The sequence below is a fragment of the Hemicordylus capensis genome, chromosome 1, assembly GCF_027244095.1.
Source record: "Hemicordylus capensis ecotype Gifberg chromosome 1, rHemCap1.1.pri, whole genome shotgun sequence".
In the NCBI taxonomy this organism is placed as follows: domain Eukaryota; kingdom Metazoa; phylum Chordata; class Lepidosauria; order Squamata; family Cordylidae; genus Hemicordylus; species Hemicordylus capensis.
Genome location: NC_069657.1, coordinates 43725181 through 43743113, shown reverse-complemented (window position 1 = coordinate 43743113; position 17933 = coordinate 43725181). Strand labels below are relative to the sequence as shown.

Below are 17933 nucleotides of genomic sequence, written 5' to 3'. Positions count from 1 at the left end.
ACTTTGCTTCAAGCACAGCTGATTATACAGCACAAGGAAACTGGCTGCCCATTGCATCATATGTAGGCTTCAAGAGAACTGTATTCACAAGGTGGTTGTTAACTGTGTCTTTAACAGTTTAAATCTTAGGTGTAACAGAAATTGTTTTAAGGCAGCTCCCTTTCAAAAACTTGATCTTTCAGGATGTGTGCCTTAGAACTAAGCAGTTTAATACTTCCTGCCTGAGGGATGAGAACTCCTTTCATACAGAACTGTCTGACAGTTCACTTGATAGCCGACAAAATGGATCTGCAAAAATGGCAGTCATCCCTTAAACAATTAGCTCAGACAGAGTGCCAAGCAAGTGCAGATATTCCATTCTGTCTGTATAAAAGAGGCCTTTTTGCATACCTCCTGCAGATGCAGAGACATGTGTCCCAGTTGATCCTGACGTCTCTCTACCAGCTGCCTTTCTGCGCGGATTTCTCGTTCTATCTCCTGAAGCCTCTTTTCTACCCGTTCTGACACCTTGGGAAAAGGAGGGGGGCAATTCAAGAGAAGAGACTCCTGTTAGAACTGTATTTAATGCCAGGGGAAAAAAGCTCCAAATTCTTACCAAAAGGATTTCTAAGGCCTAAATAAACAAAACTTGGAACAGAATTTTAAAGTCCTCCATAGGTAAACACAATAGCAGCAATGCTGCTTTTAGAAGTCACATACATGGGCTGGGGGCTTTGTCATTTAAACATTTCCTTGAAAAATTAGCCAGTCCTGAAAATTAGGCCTATCCAGTACAGAACGTCTAGGGCTGTGCACAAGCTTAATTATAGGGACTGTTATCAACCTGATATAGGAACATAGGAAGCTGCCATATACTGAGTCAGACCATTGGTCTATCTAGAGCAGTATTGTCTACACAGACTGGCAGCAGCTTCTCCAAAGTTTCAGGCAGGAGTCTCTCTCAGCCCTATCTTGGAGATGCCAGTGAGGGAACTTGGAACCTTCTGCATGCAAGCATGCAGATGCTATTCCCAGAGTGGCTCCATCCCCCAAGGGGAATATCTTACAGTGCTCACACATGTAGTCTCCCATTCATATCCAACCACGATGGACCCTGCTTAGCAAAGGGGACAAGTCATGCTTGTTACCACAAGACCAGCTCTCCCGGTAAGTATTGCATTGTGCGGTTGATGCAGGGGGTGGGAAGCACCGCACCAAGCTGATATAACTTTATCAGTTCATTGCATCAAAGCGGGGGGTGAAAGGATTCTACCTGCCAGGAAGATCTGCTTCCTTCAGTCTTCATAGGAGAAACAGGCTGTCTTCTGGAAAGCTGCAGTACCACTGTTTTAAAATGATACTCCCCCCTTTTCTCTTGCATCACAATGCAATGGGGAAGGAAGCAATGTCACAACATTTCATCTTTACCCCAGTGCATTACAAGAAAAAAATAGCCAATCTCTAGAGCAGGGATTCTCAACATTGGGTCCCCAGATGTTATTGGACTTCAACTCCCATAATCCCCAACCAAAGGCCACTGGGGCTGGGGATTATGAGAGTTGAAGACCAATACCATCTGGGACCCAACGTTGAGAATCCCTGCTCTAGAGCAGGACTGCTCAGTTTTGGTCCTCCTGCAGATGTTAGTTTACAACTCCCATAACCCCTGGCTATTGGCCACTGTAGCTGGGGATTATGGGAGTTGTAGTCCAAGAACAGCTGGCGGGGGGCCTAAATTGAGCAGGCCTGCTCTAGAGTTACAGGGCATAGGCATTGTTGTCCCATCAATGTACTTCCCCCACCCTCACCTTTACACAAGTCCTCTTCACTCCCCACAGAACACTGGAAAGAGCTGCTGGCAGGCCTATGTTGCTGCCACCGCTGATGTTCATCTTAATGGGGGAAAATTGGGTATGTTTAAAAGGCAAGCAGTCTTTTAGAAATGCAGCACTTGCCTTCTGAAAATGCCCAGAAAACTCCAGGGCACTGTTGAGGGTGTAGTCCCCCGCTTAAAGGAACAACTCTCCCACAATGCACCGCACTTACCTTTTAAAAATGCCCTTCGCCCCCTTTTAAGATAAACATTGGCAGCGGAGGCAGCTGTTTCCAGTGATGCAGGGGGAGAGAAAAGGACCTGTGTAAAGGTTAGTGTGGAGGAAGGCAGGGAAATGGTGGGGGAAGGCAGAAGGACAGAGCAGGGTGGAGGAAATGATCCAACAGAATGTTGCTAAAATGTCTGTTCAATACCAACCCAACTCAGACATCAATGGCATCAACTCAGACATCAGTAGCATCCACGCAAGCCCAGCTGACCTTTGTGTGAGAGTTTGGATCGGGTCAGAATTGATCCAACTTTTATAGGTCCACAGGCCTAATACATACCCTGCTTTTCTTCTGTGGAACTCAGGACAGCATATATAGGTGGCCTCCTACTCAGGCATCAATTAGACTCAAACTTGCTTAGAAATGTTGCTGATACTATGTTGAACATAGAACCCAGAGCAGGGGATGGGGGAGAGAGAAGGTCCCTTTTCCATAAAAGATTAGTCAACATCATACTCTCAACCCTTGCCCAGCAAAGGAGATCCATACATCCCTGAAATCTGAGCAAAAAGGCACCTTTCAAAGTGGTTCTCTTATCTTTAGCAGGAGCAAAGCAATAGTCCCTAATTAATCCAGCATAGTGTCCCCCCAAATGGCACAGCGGGAAATGACTTGACTAGCAAGCCAGAGGTTGCTGGTTTGAATCCCCGCTGGTATGTTTCCCAACACCTATATCGGGCAGCAGCGATTATAGGAAGATGCTGAAAGGCATCATCTCATACTGCGCGGGAGATGGCAATGGTAAACCCCTCCTGTAGTCTCCCAAATAAAACCACAGGGCTCTGTGGTCGCCAGGAGTTGACACCGACTGGATGGCACACTTTACCCTTAGTGTCCCCCCGGTGGCTGTTTTTGGTATCTCTCTGTTTCCTTTTTAAATTATCAGAATGTGAACTCCTTTGAGACAAGGAACCATTTTTAATGCACGTGCTATGTAAACCACTTTGTGGTTTAATATATAAATATAAGCAATAGGCAGACAACACAACTAATTCTGTACGTGTGCAACTAAGAAAGACATATACGTGGGACTAGCATCCCTGCTTCTGAGCAGGGAGGCCCACATGAGGGGGGTGCCATTTTCACCAGCTTACACACTACATAGCTTCCAGAGGCTGCTCTGTACATCAGAAGTGTTGTGTCAGAGCAACTGTGACACTATTGTCATTGGGAATAAAGGCAGTACCACTGCAGCCCAGAGAGCTCTGGAGGCACAGAGAAGCCCACACCTCTGCTAGCAGTGAGGATGGGCTCTTGACCTGGCCACAGGGGCCTAGCAAGGTTGGAGTGGGCCCAGAGACAAGATTTTAAAATGGGCCCCCCCTCACTGGAGCTCAGCTCATGAAGTAAAGAAATCTTAAATGAGGCTGAATAGTGGTAACAAAAAGCATAGTAAAATTTATATATATATAAACCTATGTGCCACAATAGAACATCATCCTAAATTATTTTTAAAAAGGTTTTGTAAATTGTGGATGATGCAAGTCATTTAATAGAACTAGAGAGAGAGATGCTGTTCTGGTAGCTCCAGGTCTTAACACTCACATCAGTTCCGGAGGATGAATACAACTGAAGGAAGCCCGGGTGGGTTTGCGGCTGGGGGAGTCAGTCATGTGACTTGCCTCTGGGGCCCCCCAAGGCAGGGGGGCCCCAGACAACTGTCTCCCCTTGCCCTATTATAGTTACACCCCTGCCTGACCCACAAGCCGCAAGCACCCCTCTCAGCCACTGATACCCTCATTCCCCCAGAAGCACTCCATGTGACCCGAAAAGTCCCTGGAAAGTCCCTCAGGGCTCTTCCAGGAGAAGGGAAGATTGGCAAAAATCTACCACCCCGTGCACAGGTTCCTGCAATTCAGAAGCAGAGACCCTAGCAGTGAGAGCAAACATTTTGTAGCTGTACAAGCACAACACTGGATTTCTGCCAATATACAGAAGCACATTTACATACATTCTAGGATTGTGGGTGCACATCTGAATCCACACTACAATATTCTGTTGATACTGTGTTTTAAATGTCTTTAATGTTTTAAATGATTTTAATTGATAATTGATTTGGCGTTTTAAATGATTTTAATTGTAAACCGCCCAGAGACACAGGTTTTGGGAGGTATAGAAATATGTTAAATAAATAAAATAAATATTCATCTAGATTCCAACAGAACAGCTTGACGTATTTTCCAATACAGATAGGAATGCACAACCCCATGCAAAGTCACTAGCCGTGTACAAGTGGAACTGGATTGGAGACAATAGTTATCATAACATGGAAATTAGGGGGTTGTTGTTTTGAAGCTGCATGGAATTTCCATATACCATATCCTGAATTGATTTTTTTGGAAAGTTACTACCAAGAACAGAATAGTTATAATATCTGGTTTTAAACAATATAAATATGACCAGATGAAACAAGTTGTACTAATACGACCAAAATAATTATTTGCTCCAATTATTTCTTTGATTTATGGGGAAAGAAAGCTGGAGGATGCTCAGCAAGATGGTGGGTTCCAATATCTTTATTTCTCTTTATCTATTTGCAAACACTGCCCTCTAGTGATCAGTATGTATTAAGCATGCAATCCAAACAGGCTATCTGAATTTATGAATACAAATGTTTAAAAAATGAATTTGAAAATAGGTGATGGAATCGCATGAATGGCATCATTGCACACTTGCAGCATCATTATTTCCCATAATCTACAAACCCTAATGGTAAGACAGATTTGGCACTGGTACCAGGAGCACTATTAATGCAGTGATTGTTAAAATAAGTTAAAGACCATTGTCTTTCTCGCTAAATGTTGCCAGACACAAGTATAGCTCAAAGTCTGCATGCACAGAAATCAACTAGAATGCTTCACTCATAAGAATAAAGTATATGTCCCTCACTTCCTGAAGTCAGATGGAGGCATGGCTAACTGGTAGGGCATATACTTTACATGTGAAAGGTCCCACATTCAATCCCTGGTATTTCCAGGCTGGTCTAGGAAGAAACCCCTGCCTGAAACCCAGGAGAGCTGCTGGCAGTCACTGTGGACAGTACTGAGCAAGATGGGCCAATGGTCCAACTGAGTATGCCAGCTTCAGGTCTTCACATATGTTCCTTACCAGGGATACTTTATGGTGATTTTCAAACATCAATAAGAAATTCATACTTTAACAGAGGAGACATCTCCATCATTTTATGACACTTCAGTTGTATATGCATAAAGTGCAATATGGTGCTATATTAAACAAACTTATTTTGTTCAAGTATAATGTTATCTATAAAAGTGATCCAAAAGGGGGCATTGGAGGGGACCATGGTACAGCACTTTGTGTTGCATGAAGAACATCCCAGGTTCAGCCCCGGCATCTCCAGTAGGAATGTACATGAATCAATTTTTTCTATTTGATTTGTACCCAAACTGAATCACCCCCGATTTGTTTTGGATCCCAATTTGGCCAGCTAGCACAGGGGTGATTTGTTTTGTCTACAAATCTCCCAAAACAGGTAGATTCAAGTACAAATTATTTTATACCCAAATTGATTTGCACAGACAGCAGGCGCAGGCAGTGATTCTCTCAGCAGCAGGAAGGGGGTGGAAAAATTATCTTCTGTTTTCCTCAATCAGGAAAGCAGGAACAAAAAGCAGAGAATCCACTCCAGGCACCAGGCAGGCAAAGCAAAGCTCTGCTCCTCTGGCTCACACTCTCTCTCTCTTCTCTCACGAGGCAGAAAGGCAGAATTGGTGGCTGCCTGCCTCCTTAAGTACATTGAAAAATCCCTCCTTCGAACTCCTCCCACCCTTACCCCTTGCTTGAGCCTTCTCCTAGCCAATGCAGGGTCAGTCATTCCTGGCAACACAAGATTTGAAGGGAAATGAGCCAATCTGGAACCAGTGGGAAATCGCCAGCCAATCGTTGCACACTATAAGTCACCAATCTGAAGCTTGGGAGGGTGGGATTTTCAAAAGACTTTCCTGACACAAAATGGAGACAGCAAGAGAGATCGCCACAAAATGGAGATCTGAATCTACAAAATTTTCAGGTCCGGAATCTGGGTGATTTGTTTTGAACCCGAATCTGGCCAGCTAGCACAGGGGCACTATGTTTTTTCCACAAATTGCCCAAAACAGGTAATTTGGGTACAAATCGTTTTGTACCGGAATCGATTTGCACATCCCTAATCCCCAGTCACATAAGGAGGCCAAGGTCTCTGCCCAACCTTTGAGACCCTTCCCAATCAGCATAGGCAATACTGGGCTAGATGGATCAATGGTATAGCAGAAGGCAGCTTCATATGTTGTGGGCACACTCTCCTTCCTTTCTCTTTTTGGAAGAGACATTGAACAAGTATCAAGGAATGGATGATTAATCCATGATTACTGAAGGTTAATTCCCGACTTATTAGAGCCAAATTACTTTTCAAACAACATTAGATGGAAGGTTTTCAAGCAATACTCCCCAAAGAAACCAATCATTACAAGTACTTAAAAACCACCATGCTTGAGTCAAGGGCAGTTAAAAGTCTAAGCAATTGTAACCATGGAAGAGGGCTTGTGAGGATTGAAACTGCAATCCACGGTACACAATCAATGATGGTTTTGTTAAAAGAATTAAAAGCAGGAAATCCCCAATATGAAAGCATGAAATGATAGGTAAAAGGGGAAATGACTATATTCTAGAAGTGTTCTTAGATAGTGGCACAATCCACAGACCCTGGGATGCAGCCATAAGTACATAAAACCTCCACCAAGTTCATCAAGAATAATTAGTCCTTGCAAATCAACTAAGTACAAACAAACAAACAGACCTGTGTGCCACAAAATGTCTTTGCTCTCTTAATTTGGCAGCTACAGAGGAGTTTTAATTACTATGTTGACAGTACTTGCCAGCATGCTAACATCATACTGTATTGTACTGCAATTTGTAGAAATAATGAAGTCTTCTAAGTTGGCACAAGTGTTCCTCATCTTAGTACTTTCCTAGAAGACAGGAAATGCTCTTCCTCTCAAGTTATCTCTTTTCTGCTTTAAAATTCCTGTGATTCTGGGATCAGAAATTCTGCCACCTCTCATTGGGGTCAGAACTGACATCAACTGGATATTAAAAAATATTCAAAACTGTCCCTTTAACTGTGCCACACTGTGCATACAATACATGGGAAGGTTATTCTGTGGTATTTCAACTCTTTAAAAATTGAGGGTTTCATTAAGATAGCATTGGGATCCATTAGACCCCGATTAAAGTGGAATGTTGAAAATGATTTTCAGCACTGCAAGTCCAAGGCATTGTTGGCAGTTTCAATAACCGCAACATAGTATAAGGCCTCCTAAACAATAGCCGCTTTAATGTCGATGCCGATGTATTAGTCATTTTATTTTTATTTTATTCATACCTCTAGGATATTCAGAAATGGAGAGGAAAATTTCCCAGTTCAGTTTGAGTCCAAACCAGACTCAAACCAGACATGTTTGGTTTTAGCAGCCTCGAACTTGGGGCCCAGTTCGGTTCGAATTTGAACCGGTTTGGGGGTACCAGACAAGTTAAAATTAGTTGTTGTTTTTAAGTGGACTTCCCACCACCGAGGGCTTTGGGGGCCTAAGAGGCTGCTGCTATGGCTGCGGGAGGATCTCTGGTGGTTCCCCCTACCCCCACCCGCTTCCCCCTGGTCTCCTACAGCCCACCTTTAAAACAACAACAACTAATTTTAATGTGTCTGGTGCCCCCGAACTGGGCCCTGGGGAGTTCAGCTCAACCTAGGGCCAAACCAGGCTGGGTTTGGTTCAAGATCGAGCCCCTCAAACCAAACTGATTGGAGCTTGAGCCAGCTCACACATCCCTATATTGCACAGGTACAAAGCCCACATTGTGAAGATACCAGACCACCACTAAGACTGACTTCTTCACTATGAGCCCCATCACTCACTGAGATCATCCGGAGAGGTTTGTCTGCAATTGCCATCAGCTCATCTGGTGGCTACAGAGGGATGGGCCTTCTCTGTTGTTCCTGAGAATCTAGAATGAGTTAGCTGCTAAAATAAAAAACTCCCCATCTCTGACAACTCTTAAAAAGTCTGTTGGTTCTTTTGGATCTCTCAGCAGCGTTTGATACCATTGACTGTGGTATCCTTCTGGATCACTTGGAGGAATTGGGGATAGGAGGCACTGCTTTGCAGTGGTTCCGCTCCTATCTCTCAGGCACATTCCAGATGGTGGAGCTTGGTGACAGTTCCTCTTTAAAATGGGAGCTATTATATGGAGTCCCTCAGGGCTCCATTCTGTCACCAATGCTTTTTAACATTTACATGAAACCACTGGGTGAAGTCATCAGGAGATTTGGTGGAGAATGTTATTAGTATGCTTATGACACCCAAATCTATTTCTCCTTATCACCATCATCAGGAAATGGCATTCACTCCTAAACGCCTGCTTAAGGGCAGTAATAGGTTGGATGAGGGATAACAAATTGAAGCTGAATCCAAGCAAGACGGAGGTGCTCATTGTGGGGGATCAGAATTTAAGGGATGAGTTAGATCTCTCTGCGCTGGATGGGGTTACACTCCCCCAAAAGGAAGAGGCACGCAGCTTGAGAGTGCTCTTTGATCCAGGCCTCACCGTGATATCTCAGGTGGAGGCTATGGCCAGGAGCGTTTTCTATCATCTTTGGTTAATTCGACAGCTGTGTCCATTCCTTGAAGAGAACGATCTCAAAACAGTGGTGCATCAGCTGGTAACCTCCAGGCTTGACTACTGCAATGTGCTCTATGTGGGCCCGCCTTTGTACGTAGTTCTGAAACTTCAGTTAGTTCAAAATGCGGCAGCCAGACTGGTCTCTGGGGTAACCTGGAGAGACTATATTATGCCTGTTTTTAAAGCAGTTGTACTGGCTACCAATATGTTTCCGGGCGAAATACAAAGTGCTGGTTATTACCCATAAAGCTCTGAATGGCTTGGGTCCCGGCTACCTTAGAGAGCGCCTTCTTTGATATGATCCCCATCGCTCGTTGAGGTCATCTGGAGAGGTCCGTCTCCAGTTACCACCGGTACGTCTGGTGGCGACTAGGAACCGGGCCTTTTCTGTAGCTGCTCCTGGCCTATGGAGCGCCCAAACCCACTCTGTTTCTTAAGGTTCTACCCACATCAATATCAGAAGCGGTTATCTGCCTCATGTGCCTCCCTTGCTGTAGGCAAAAGTGAGTGATTCAGCTGGGAATACCCTGTTTTTCTTTAAAGATACAGGTACCCTTTATTTCTTCAAGGGGTACCTGAGGAGAGGGGAGCAAATGGGTCATAGATCCATATCTGCAGAGTAAACATAGTAAATGTATTTGAGAAGAGTGGATTTCAGGGGGAAAGGGATTAGTACAAGAAGAGTTGGGCACGCACACACACACCCTCTCTGCTTCCAAGCATCCTATCCTGATTAGATGGCATTTTGCAAGGGAGAAGGGTCTGTTGGGCCTTTTGTTATATGTGGCTACAGCATAACATGTAATTTGTCCCTCAGGGGACAAGTCCATTTCCTCGAAACCAAGTGGCTAACCTGGAGATGCTGAGACAGAGAGACGACCTTCAAGGACATTGTAGAGAGCTCTTGCTCTCGCCAACAAAGGCACTTACCGTTTCCTGTTTTTGGTATTCACCAACTCTGTCAGACAAGTCCTCCAAGATCCTTTTTGTTTCTGCATCGGTTCTTAGAATAAAAGAGGGCAGTAAAAATAATAATGAGTTCAGAACCTATCATGTGCAACATTAAACAAGTGATTCTTGAGCATAACTAAGAGGTTATAGTGTCTACATTCAGCATATTGCAGCTTTTCTGGCTAGAAGGAACTGTCTAATGCACATTAGTGCAACATAACCAATATGAGATGAAACAAAACGAGGCATCTTTTTCAGCAGGCTTTTAACTGAAGCTTTGGGTTGTGTTGTAAACCATCACAAGATTCGCTGAGGGGAGGTATATACATGTAATAAATAGAAATACGAATTATTGCCCGACAAATATCACCTACTGCAACCACCAAGAATTATGCTGTGCAAAGGGACCAGGGTGCTGACTAAAATACTGGCTTTCTGCATGAGTTCTCAATCAGCCCCATAATCTCCAGCCCACAAGAAAATACTTTCCATTCATACCGATTTCTTCTTGAAAGCTCTCTGCTGAAGTCGTCTTCCAAACGAACCTGTCCTCTGCCGAGATCTCTGAGTGACTGGTGCAAAGAGTGCAGCTGCAATGTAAATTAAAGCTATATATTTTTAAAGGTCTTCTTTCCCCCCTAGTGTCATTACAAACATAGCACAGCTTTAAAATATTGTATAACACAAGACAAAAAGATTGATAAGACTGTCTGTGTGCCAGTGTACTAAAGTAAAGTGTGCCGTCGACTCCTGCAGGCCACAGAGCCCTGTGGTTGTCTTTGGTAGAATACAGGAAGGGTTTGCCACTGCCATCTCCCACGCAGTATGAAATGATGCCTTTCAACATCTTCCTACATCGCTGCTGCGAAACATACCAGCAGGGATTCAAAGCGGCAACCTCTGGCTTGCTAGTCAAGTCATTTCCCCACTGCGCCATTAGGTGGCTGGCCTTCTATTTCAGAAGATTAATTAGTAGTGGAGGGGTGGGGTGTTTGCCAATAAGCTTTCACATGTCTATATGCACACACCCCGATTTAGAAAGTTTTAGAATTAAATCAAAACCCTCCAGAGAGTCTGAGCCAATTCTTAATGGGTCAGTTTCAGCCCAGACATTGAAATACATTGAAAATGTATTCCCTTTCTCACAGTTCCCTCTCAGTTTTTACTTTTAGTCTTCATATTCCTCTGATTTTTAAAAAAATTCTTAAATTTAAAGTTAAAAATTAAACCACATACTATTCTTCTGCAACTACGTTTTTTCTTATTTATTCCCCATCTTTGAACACCCTGCCAACCAAGATCTGGAGCTAGACAGTCTCTTCTCTCTCTCTTTTTTTTTTTTTTAGTGTCTTATGATTCATTAATTTCAGTTCACCTGTAATGATTTTGTTTGCAGTTTCCATTCTCTCCTTTTTATGTTTGTTTGTTTTTTTTAATTGTAGGCAAGGCCTTGCTAATTGTATACTTGTTCAGTGCCTAGCTATTTTTGGTGCTTTATAAATCAAATAAAATATTCGCAATTCCAGAACCTTTTTCATGAAAGATCATTGAACACGACAGAAAGACTACACTTCTTATAAAAGAGATGTTTAACTTCACTGTTTGGTTTTTTAAAAAGAATGTTAAACAAATGACTAATAAGCCTAGGCTCTCTTGATTTAGAGATATCAACTTTGATTTAGACTTGATTTAGGAGATCAATTCTCAGCTCTAGAATTTGCTCTCTACAGCAGTAACTAAAAATGTCAGTACTGTCAATATGCAGAACAACCATATTTTAATTTTAGACAAACCTGAGACAAAATTATTGCAAAATACCCCTACAAAATCTAGGTCCTTTGTTGGAGGTCTGTGCTTGGTATTAAACAATGTGCGGATTATACTGGCACAGTCATGCCAGTATAGTTAAGATGGAGAGAGTTTTCAGTGTTCCACCATTAGAAGCCCTAAACATTCAATTGCTCATAAAATCAAAATCATTTATCCAATCTGCCCAGACATCAGCAAGCATCAACTAGGTGACAAGAGTCCCCTCCCCTGCAAATCTGGCGAAGATCCATTGAAAATGGGTTAGTTTAAAATTTCTCTCTATTGAACAGGGGTTTAAAGTGTGGGCGATTTTTTTCAGACTGAAGAAGTCCTGCTTAATTGATTTTGAGATTCCTTTATACACACACACACACACAGAGCACGAGAGAACACACAGCACCTCTGACATAGTATACATACACACACATATATACATGGAATATATATATACACACACTCACACAGCCAAAATTGATATTTTATAATACAGTAGTTACCCAAATTTGTGATTTTCAAGACAAAAATGCATCATTTTCCACCAAGAACAAAAAAAGAGTCTGTGCAATAGCACTGTTGAAGTCATGGTGCCCAAAGCTATGCCCACAACCAATATGGCGGCTGCTTCACCACTCTGCCCTTTGGGCTAGGTAAACCAGCCAATGGCCACTCACTCCTCTCAGGTCCATGATGCTGCGCTCGCCCTGCCGCCACCCATCACTGACCCTGTTCCCTGGCAGACCTTTTTTCAGCCCCTCATAGGAGGCCTCCACTGCTGACTTGGTGCAGCTGCTGCCGCGGACCCATCTTTTCCCCCTGGCAGCCACTCTTTAGGAGTGTGGCAGTGGCCCGGACACTGCTCCAGTGCTGACCCAGCTCTGCTGAGTGGCCGACCTTGCTCCCCACGCCAGCGATCCTTCACCAGCTGGGTCGCTGTGGGAACAGTGTGGAGGCCACATCAGTGACAATTATGAAGAGGGGCCACGGGCAAGGAGATCAAGGTCTGCCACCCAGCAGAGCTGGGTCAGCATTGGAGCAGTGTCCAGGCTGCCACACCCCTGAAGAGTTACTGCCGAGGGAAGAGAGAGAGGTCCACAGCAGCATCTGCACTGGGCCAGTGGCTGAGGCTTCCTATAGAGGTGCATCACCATGGCCCTGTGGGGGGAAAGGGCTGCCAGGGGAACAGGATCGGGGAGGGGGGCAGTGCAGAAGTGCAGATTTGAAAGGCGTGAGTGGCCACCAGCTAGAGGAACGGGATCCGCATGGCTGGAGGTGCCAGAGCAGCAATGGCCAGCCATAGTAGTGGAGGTGAGGCTGAGTGCTTTGAAAGTGTAAATACTAAGGTTGGAGCAGAGTGATTAAACATGCCACAACTTCATACATTTTAATAATAGCTATCTGTACTGCATCTGACACTAGTCATCTGAATTCAATGTATAACTTTTCTAATAAAATTGTTAACCTGTTTTACCTTGTGAAAAAGGCATATATTGAAAGGTATGCTGCCTCTAAACATGGAGGTTCCATTTAGCTACCTTGCCTAAATACATCTTGTGCCTCAAACATTAACGTGTCTGATATCTTGAACAGGGGTGAATGACATCATCACAAAATATGCCTTTCAGGTGTTCCGATACGTCCCTACAACTGTACCAAATCTGGTCCAAATCAGTTTCCACTTGCACCTCAAATGTTCACGCGTCTGCCCGCTCAAATTGGCATGGATGATATAATCACAAACAACACTGTTCAGGAGTCCCTAGGTATCACTCACTACAACTGTACCAAAATTTGGTTCAAATTGGTTAGGCAGTTCACAAGTTAGCCCATTTTGTACCTCAAACTTATCTGCATCTGCCAGACATCATCACAAACTATGCCACTGAGGTGTCCCTATGAATCCCTGCAACTGTATCTAATTTGGTTCATATTGGTCCAGGCATTGCAAAGTTGATGTGGGGGGACACCTAGACGTGCACACACACACATACACACACAGCCAGGTGATCTCATAAGCTTACTTTCCTTAAGGAAAGTAGGCTAAAAATAACCTCATGCTGTATTTGTGCCAGTCTACAGAGCTCTTCTGCAAGTTCAGCAAGGCAATTAAGGTGATGTAACTTAAACATCCTCAACGCTACTTGACATGTTTAACATGGAGCTGAATATGCAGAAGGTATACTGTGCTATGGGCACCTGCCTTTATACATGCAATTTCTATATCTGAGATATACTGCTTGTGAAAATAGAGGCTCCATTTAGCCAACATGGGTAAAAGACACAATTACACTTCCCTTTTTCACTGCACCCAGACAAAAGTTTCCTTCTTAAAAACCCTGGAGATTCAGTAATTAAAAACCTCCAGTTAAGATGCTTTACATTTTCACCCAAGCTCTAAAAAAATGGAAATATGTGCTGCAAAGACTTTACACCGTCTGGTATATGATGATGGCTTTAGAAATGAGGCTCCATGTACCCACACTTTGCCTTGGTCTTTCAGTTGGACACTGGGCTAGAGAGGGATACATCCAGGCAGACATTTATAGGGTGCAGCTTCCCTAATCACTTCCTAGAAATGCCCCCAATGAATTTTTGCCTGATGCCTATTTTATCAAGGCAAAGTGAAGGTGCATGGGGCCTCATTTCCAAAGCCATCATGATATACTAGATTGTACTAAGTCTTTACAGCTTATATAAGATCAGGGATGTGCATAAAGCATGGAGAGCGGACACTTTAAGAGAAAGGAGGTCTTACCTGCCCCTCCATGGCTCCTCTGCAGCTCACTGCCGTGGCACTCTCAGTATTAAACACTGTGTCACATGGCTGCAGTGCTGCTCCCAGCAGCCCATGGGCGGCATCAGCACGTAAATGGCATCTGAGCATGTGCAGATGCCATTTCTGTGGTCAGCAACACCATACTGCTGGGAGCAGCACTGCAGCTGCTGGGCTTTTAATACCAACAGCACCGCAGTGGGGCAGCGGGTGGACAGGTAAGACCTGCTTTCCTCTTTTTAAAGCACCTGCTTGCTGCCCACCAAAACGATTCAGCTTCATGCATTTCTGTTGTTAAGATGAGCGCCTTGCCTTAACTTGCAATTTCCATTCTTTTTAGAGCGCAAGTGAAAATGTAAAGCATTGTAACTCTCATCTTAAACCAGAGATTTTTAATTACTGAATATGAATACGATTAATATTTATATACCACTTTTCAACAGAAGTTCCCAAAGCAGTTTACACAGATAAAAATAAATAAAAATGGCTCCCTATTCCCAAAGGGCTCACAATCCAAAAAAGAAGCATACGACAGACACCAGCAACAGCTGCTGGAGGAATGCTGTGCTGGAGATGCATCTCCCCCTGCTAACTTTTAAAGGGTGCCTCTTTGCTCAGTTAGCGGGAGACTACAGGGAGATCCATCCCTGGAGAGGAATTTGACCACTCTCACCAAAAAGGTTGATACAATAGAAGTTTATTCAAAACTACAGTACTGATTACCAGCAAGATTTAAGGTCCTGATGGCGGTTCTCTGATTTACTCTTAAATGCAAGTGCAGGCAGATACTACTTTAAAGACTGGTTGCACTACATGAACATTGACAATCCAAACTAAGGACAAGTTTGTGCTGCTTTGATGCAATTCAGCTTTGCTACATTTTCTTCCCCTGCCACACATTATAAGCAAACTGGAGCAGTATCCTGGGGAGAGATATATGCAGCAACTCCCCAAAGCACATGAACAGCACAACAGCAGAAGGACAAAACAGCCATGTGGAAATATCCCCATGACAGGACTGAAGCAGGGGCGGGTGGGGGGGAGAGGGCAGAATATATATTCTGTTAAGAATCAGTACCTGGTTCAGATTATCTCCTTCGTCAACAAACCGGACAGCAGACCTAGACCTTCGGCGTCTAGTACCCAGTGTCTCACTGTAGTCCCGGAGGGGAGAAGTGGGCTGGAAATGCCAGCTTTCTTCAGAAGATAAAAGATGAACAAAGCAAATCAGCATGACCTTTCCTATGAGAAATTCACTCATACACATGTCATACTGCTAGATGCAGTATATTCAGCTGGATCCTGATGTGCAGCAGAAGGAAACTCATGCAAGAGATCTTCCCTAACCCTGTCTCCCCACTTATGCCCCATGAAAAGTCACTCCTGAGGACAACCCTCCAGAACTGCACTGGATGGGGTGCAGGAATTTTCAGGCGAAATTAGAAGCAAGGAAGCAAGAAAAGAAACCCCTCATGCAATATAAGCTTACTTCCACCAATATGATTCTGGCTAATTCCCCCTTGCCCTGCGGCAGCCGCCTCTGCCCCCCAGGGCGCCCCACTCCCTATCACATGTAGAAGTCAGAATGTAATACAAAATACTGTGGTCTATATTATATGATTTACCTCTTATTGGTACTTTGAATACTAATTATTAAAAAAAAATTAGATGGATGCTTTTCAAACAAGCAAAAGGCACAAGTCTAGCATGCAACTGGAGTAAATTTAAGAGGCATTAAGCATTTGTATTGACTCTCCTTACAAGAGTCTATGAGGCGAGTCACGGATGGGGGGGCTTCAGGGATTGGGGGCCGCATGGCCCCCGGAAGTTCCAGGATGCCCCACGCAAGTGTGCGGGGCATCCTGGAGAGACCCCCAGGGCCAGGAGGCTGGTTTCAGCCTCCCACCAGGGGTCGCCATGTGTTGCCACAGCACGGATTCGCGCCGGAGCAACACACAATCAGGAAGAAGAGGTTAACGGAGCACTCACTCCGTTAACCTCGGCTAAGGGGAGGGGGAATTAGGCAGGTTAGCTACCGGGAGCCCCACAGCTCCCGTGGGAGCACACGACCGCCAAAAAGCAGGCTAGACTCTCTTAGCCCGCTTTTTGGCGATCGTGATTAGCGCCTCAATATTTAAACTACTGTATCTAAGCCAGTCAATGGACATGCACCAGATTTGGAGGGGTGGTGTCTCTTGTCACCTAGTGTAGGGACAAGATAGGGAAATACCCCCTTGCACAAGACCATTGTATCATGAGGAGGGAAGGTTCCATACCTGTGTCGGGATCTCAGCCAAGAAAAGTAGTGTAAATGCATATGCCAGTCCCTGTGTAGAAGGCACAGGACAGCCATCTTGCTTGAGAGTTAGTGGCTTGTATAAAGCATTCTCTCTCCCTCTCATCTCTGCCTGAGCCACTTGTTTTAGTTAGTGATATGATTAGTTACATCGCCTTATCAGTATTCTGTGTGAGAACCTTAAGAACATAAGAACAGCCCTGCTGAAGCAGGCCCAAAGCCCATCTAGTCCAGCATCCTGTTTCACACAGTGGCCCACCAGATGACATTCAGAGCCTACAGGCAGGAGTTGAGGGCATGCCCGCTCTCCTGCTCTTACTCCCTTGCAACTGGTACTCAGAGGCATCCTGCCTTTGAGGCTGGAGATGGCCTATAGCCCTCCGACTAGCAGCCATTGACAGACCTCTCTTCCATGAAGTTATCCAAACCCCTCTTAAAGCCATCCAGGTTGTTGGCTGTCACCACATCCTGTGCAAGAAAATTCCACAAGTTGGTTATGTGTTGTGTGAAAAAGTACCTCCGTTTGTTGGTCCTAAATTTCCTGGCAATCAATTTCATGGGATGACCCTTCGTTCTAGTATTACGTGAGAGGAATTTCTCTCTATCCACTTTCTCCACACCACACATGGTTTTATAGACCTCTATCATGTCTCCCCGCAGTCGTCTTTTTCCTAAACCAAAAAGCCCTAGGTGTTGGGGCTTGCTCATTATACTGTCTCGCTGTGCACCTGTGTTGGCCATGCTTTGCTCATGTGTGTCTATTCACCAGTAAGCAAAGCTTATTTGTAATCCATTTTAAAAGGCAGCCCCTTTTCGTGCTAATTGGATCTCACTGATGGATTTGCATGCAAGCGTCTCAGACCGATGCCAAGAAGAGCCCCATCCCCTACTTCAGCAGGAACCCCAGTAGTTTGTGTTTCGAGGGATGTAAGCCTTTTACCCCTTTAGCTTTCTCCGATTAAAATGACATCTATCCACCTTCCGCCTGTGTGCGCGTGTCTCTTCATCTTGGATCCAAGCAAAGAACCGGGCACAACACCTAACTGATATCTGCAAATGGTCAGGCAGATCTGACAGTTTCGATTTTATGAACAATAAAATCAACTTCAGGACTTATAACGGCAGAATGTTAAAATAACTCATCCTAACTATACTGGCACTACCATGCCAGTATAATAATCAGAGGTGAATAAAAGCAGGTTAAAAGAAAAACCAGCTGATGTTCTGCTATATGCAGCAGAGGTAGAAAACAGGGGAGGGGGACTTTCAAAATATCAAAAAGTAACTTTGCCATATACCACCGAATAAGAACTGTTTCAGTTTAATGCTGTATGTTACAGTCTTCCCAGA

The 17933-nt window shown here is 44.3% G+C and overlaps 1 protein-coding gene across 10 annotated transcripts in view; it reads right to left on the bottom strand.

Moving 5' to 3' along the window:
* CEP128 (centrosomal protein 128) overlaps window positions 1–17933 on the bottom strand; it is a 263923-nt gene that overhangs the window by 225026 nt on the left and 20964 nt on the right. For 9 of the 10 annotated variants that reach the window (XR_008313415.1, XR_008313413.1, XR_008313414.1 and 6 more), the window contains exons 5-8: window positions 15366–15484; window positions 10207–10298; window positions 9688–9760; window positions 391–507 (exon numbers count right to left, since the gene is read on the bottom strand). Coding sequence is in view for 7 of the 10 variants with exons in the window: in XM_053284676.1 (XP_053140651.1) it covers window positions 391–507; window positions 9688–9760; window positions 10207–10298; window positions 15366–15484 (401 nt within the window). In the remaining 3 variants the exon portion in view is untranslated. The remainder of the gene's footprint in view (window positions 1–390; window positions 508–9687; window positions 9761–10206; window positions 10299–15365; window positions 15485–17933) is intronic. The other variant, XM_053284679.1, reaches the window with a different exon arrangement.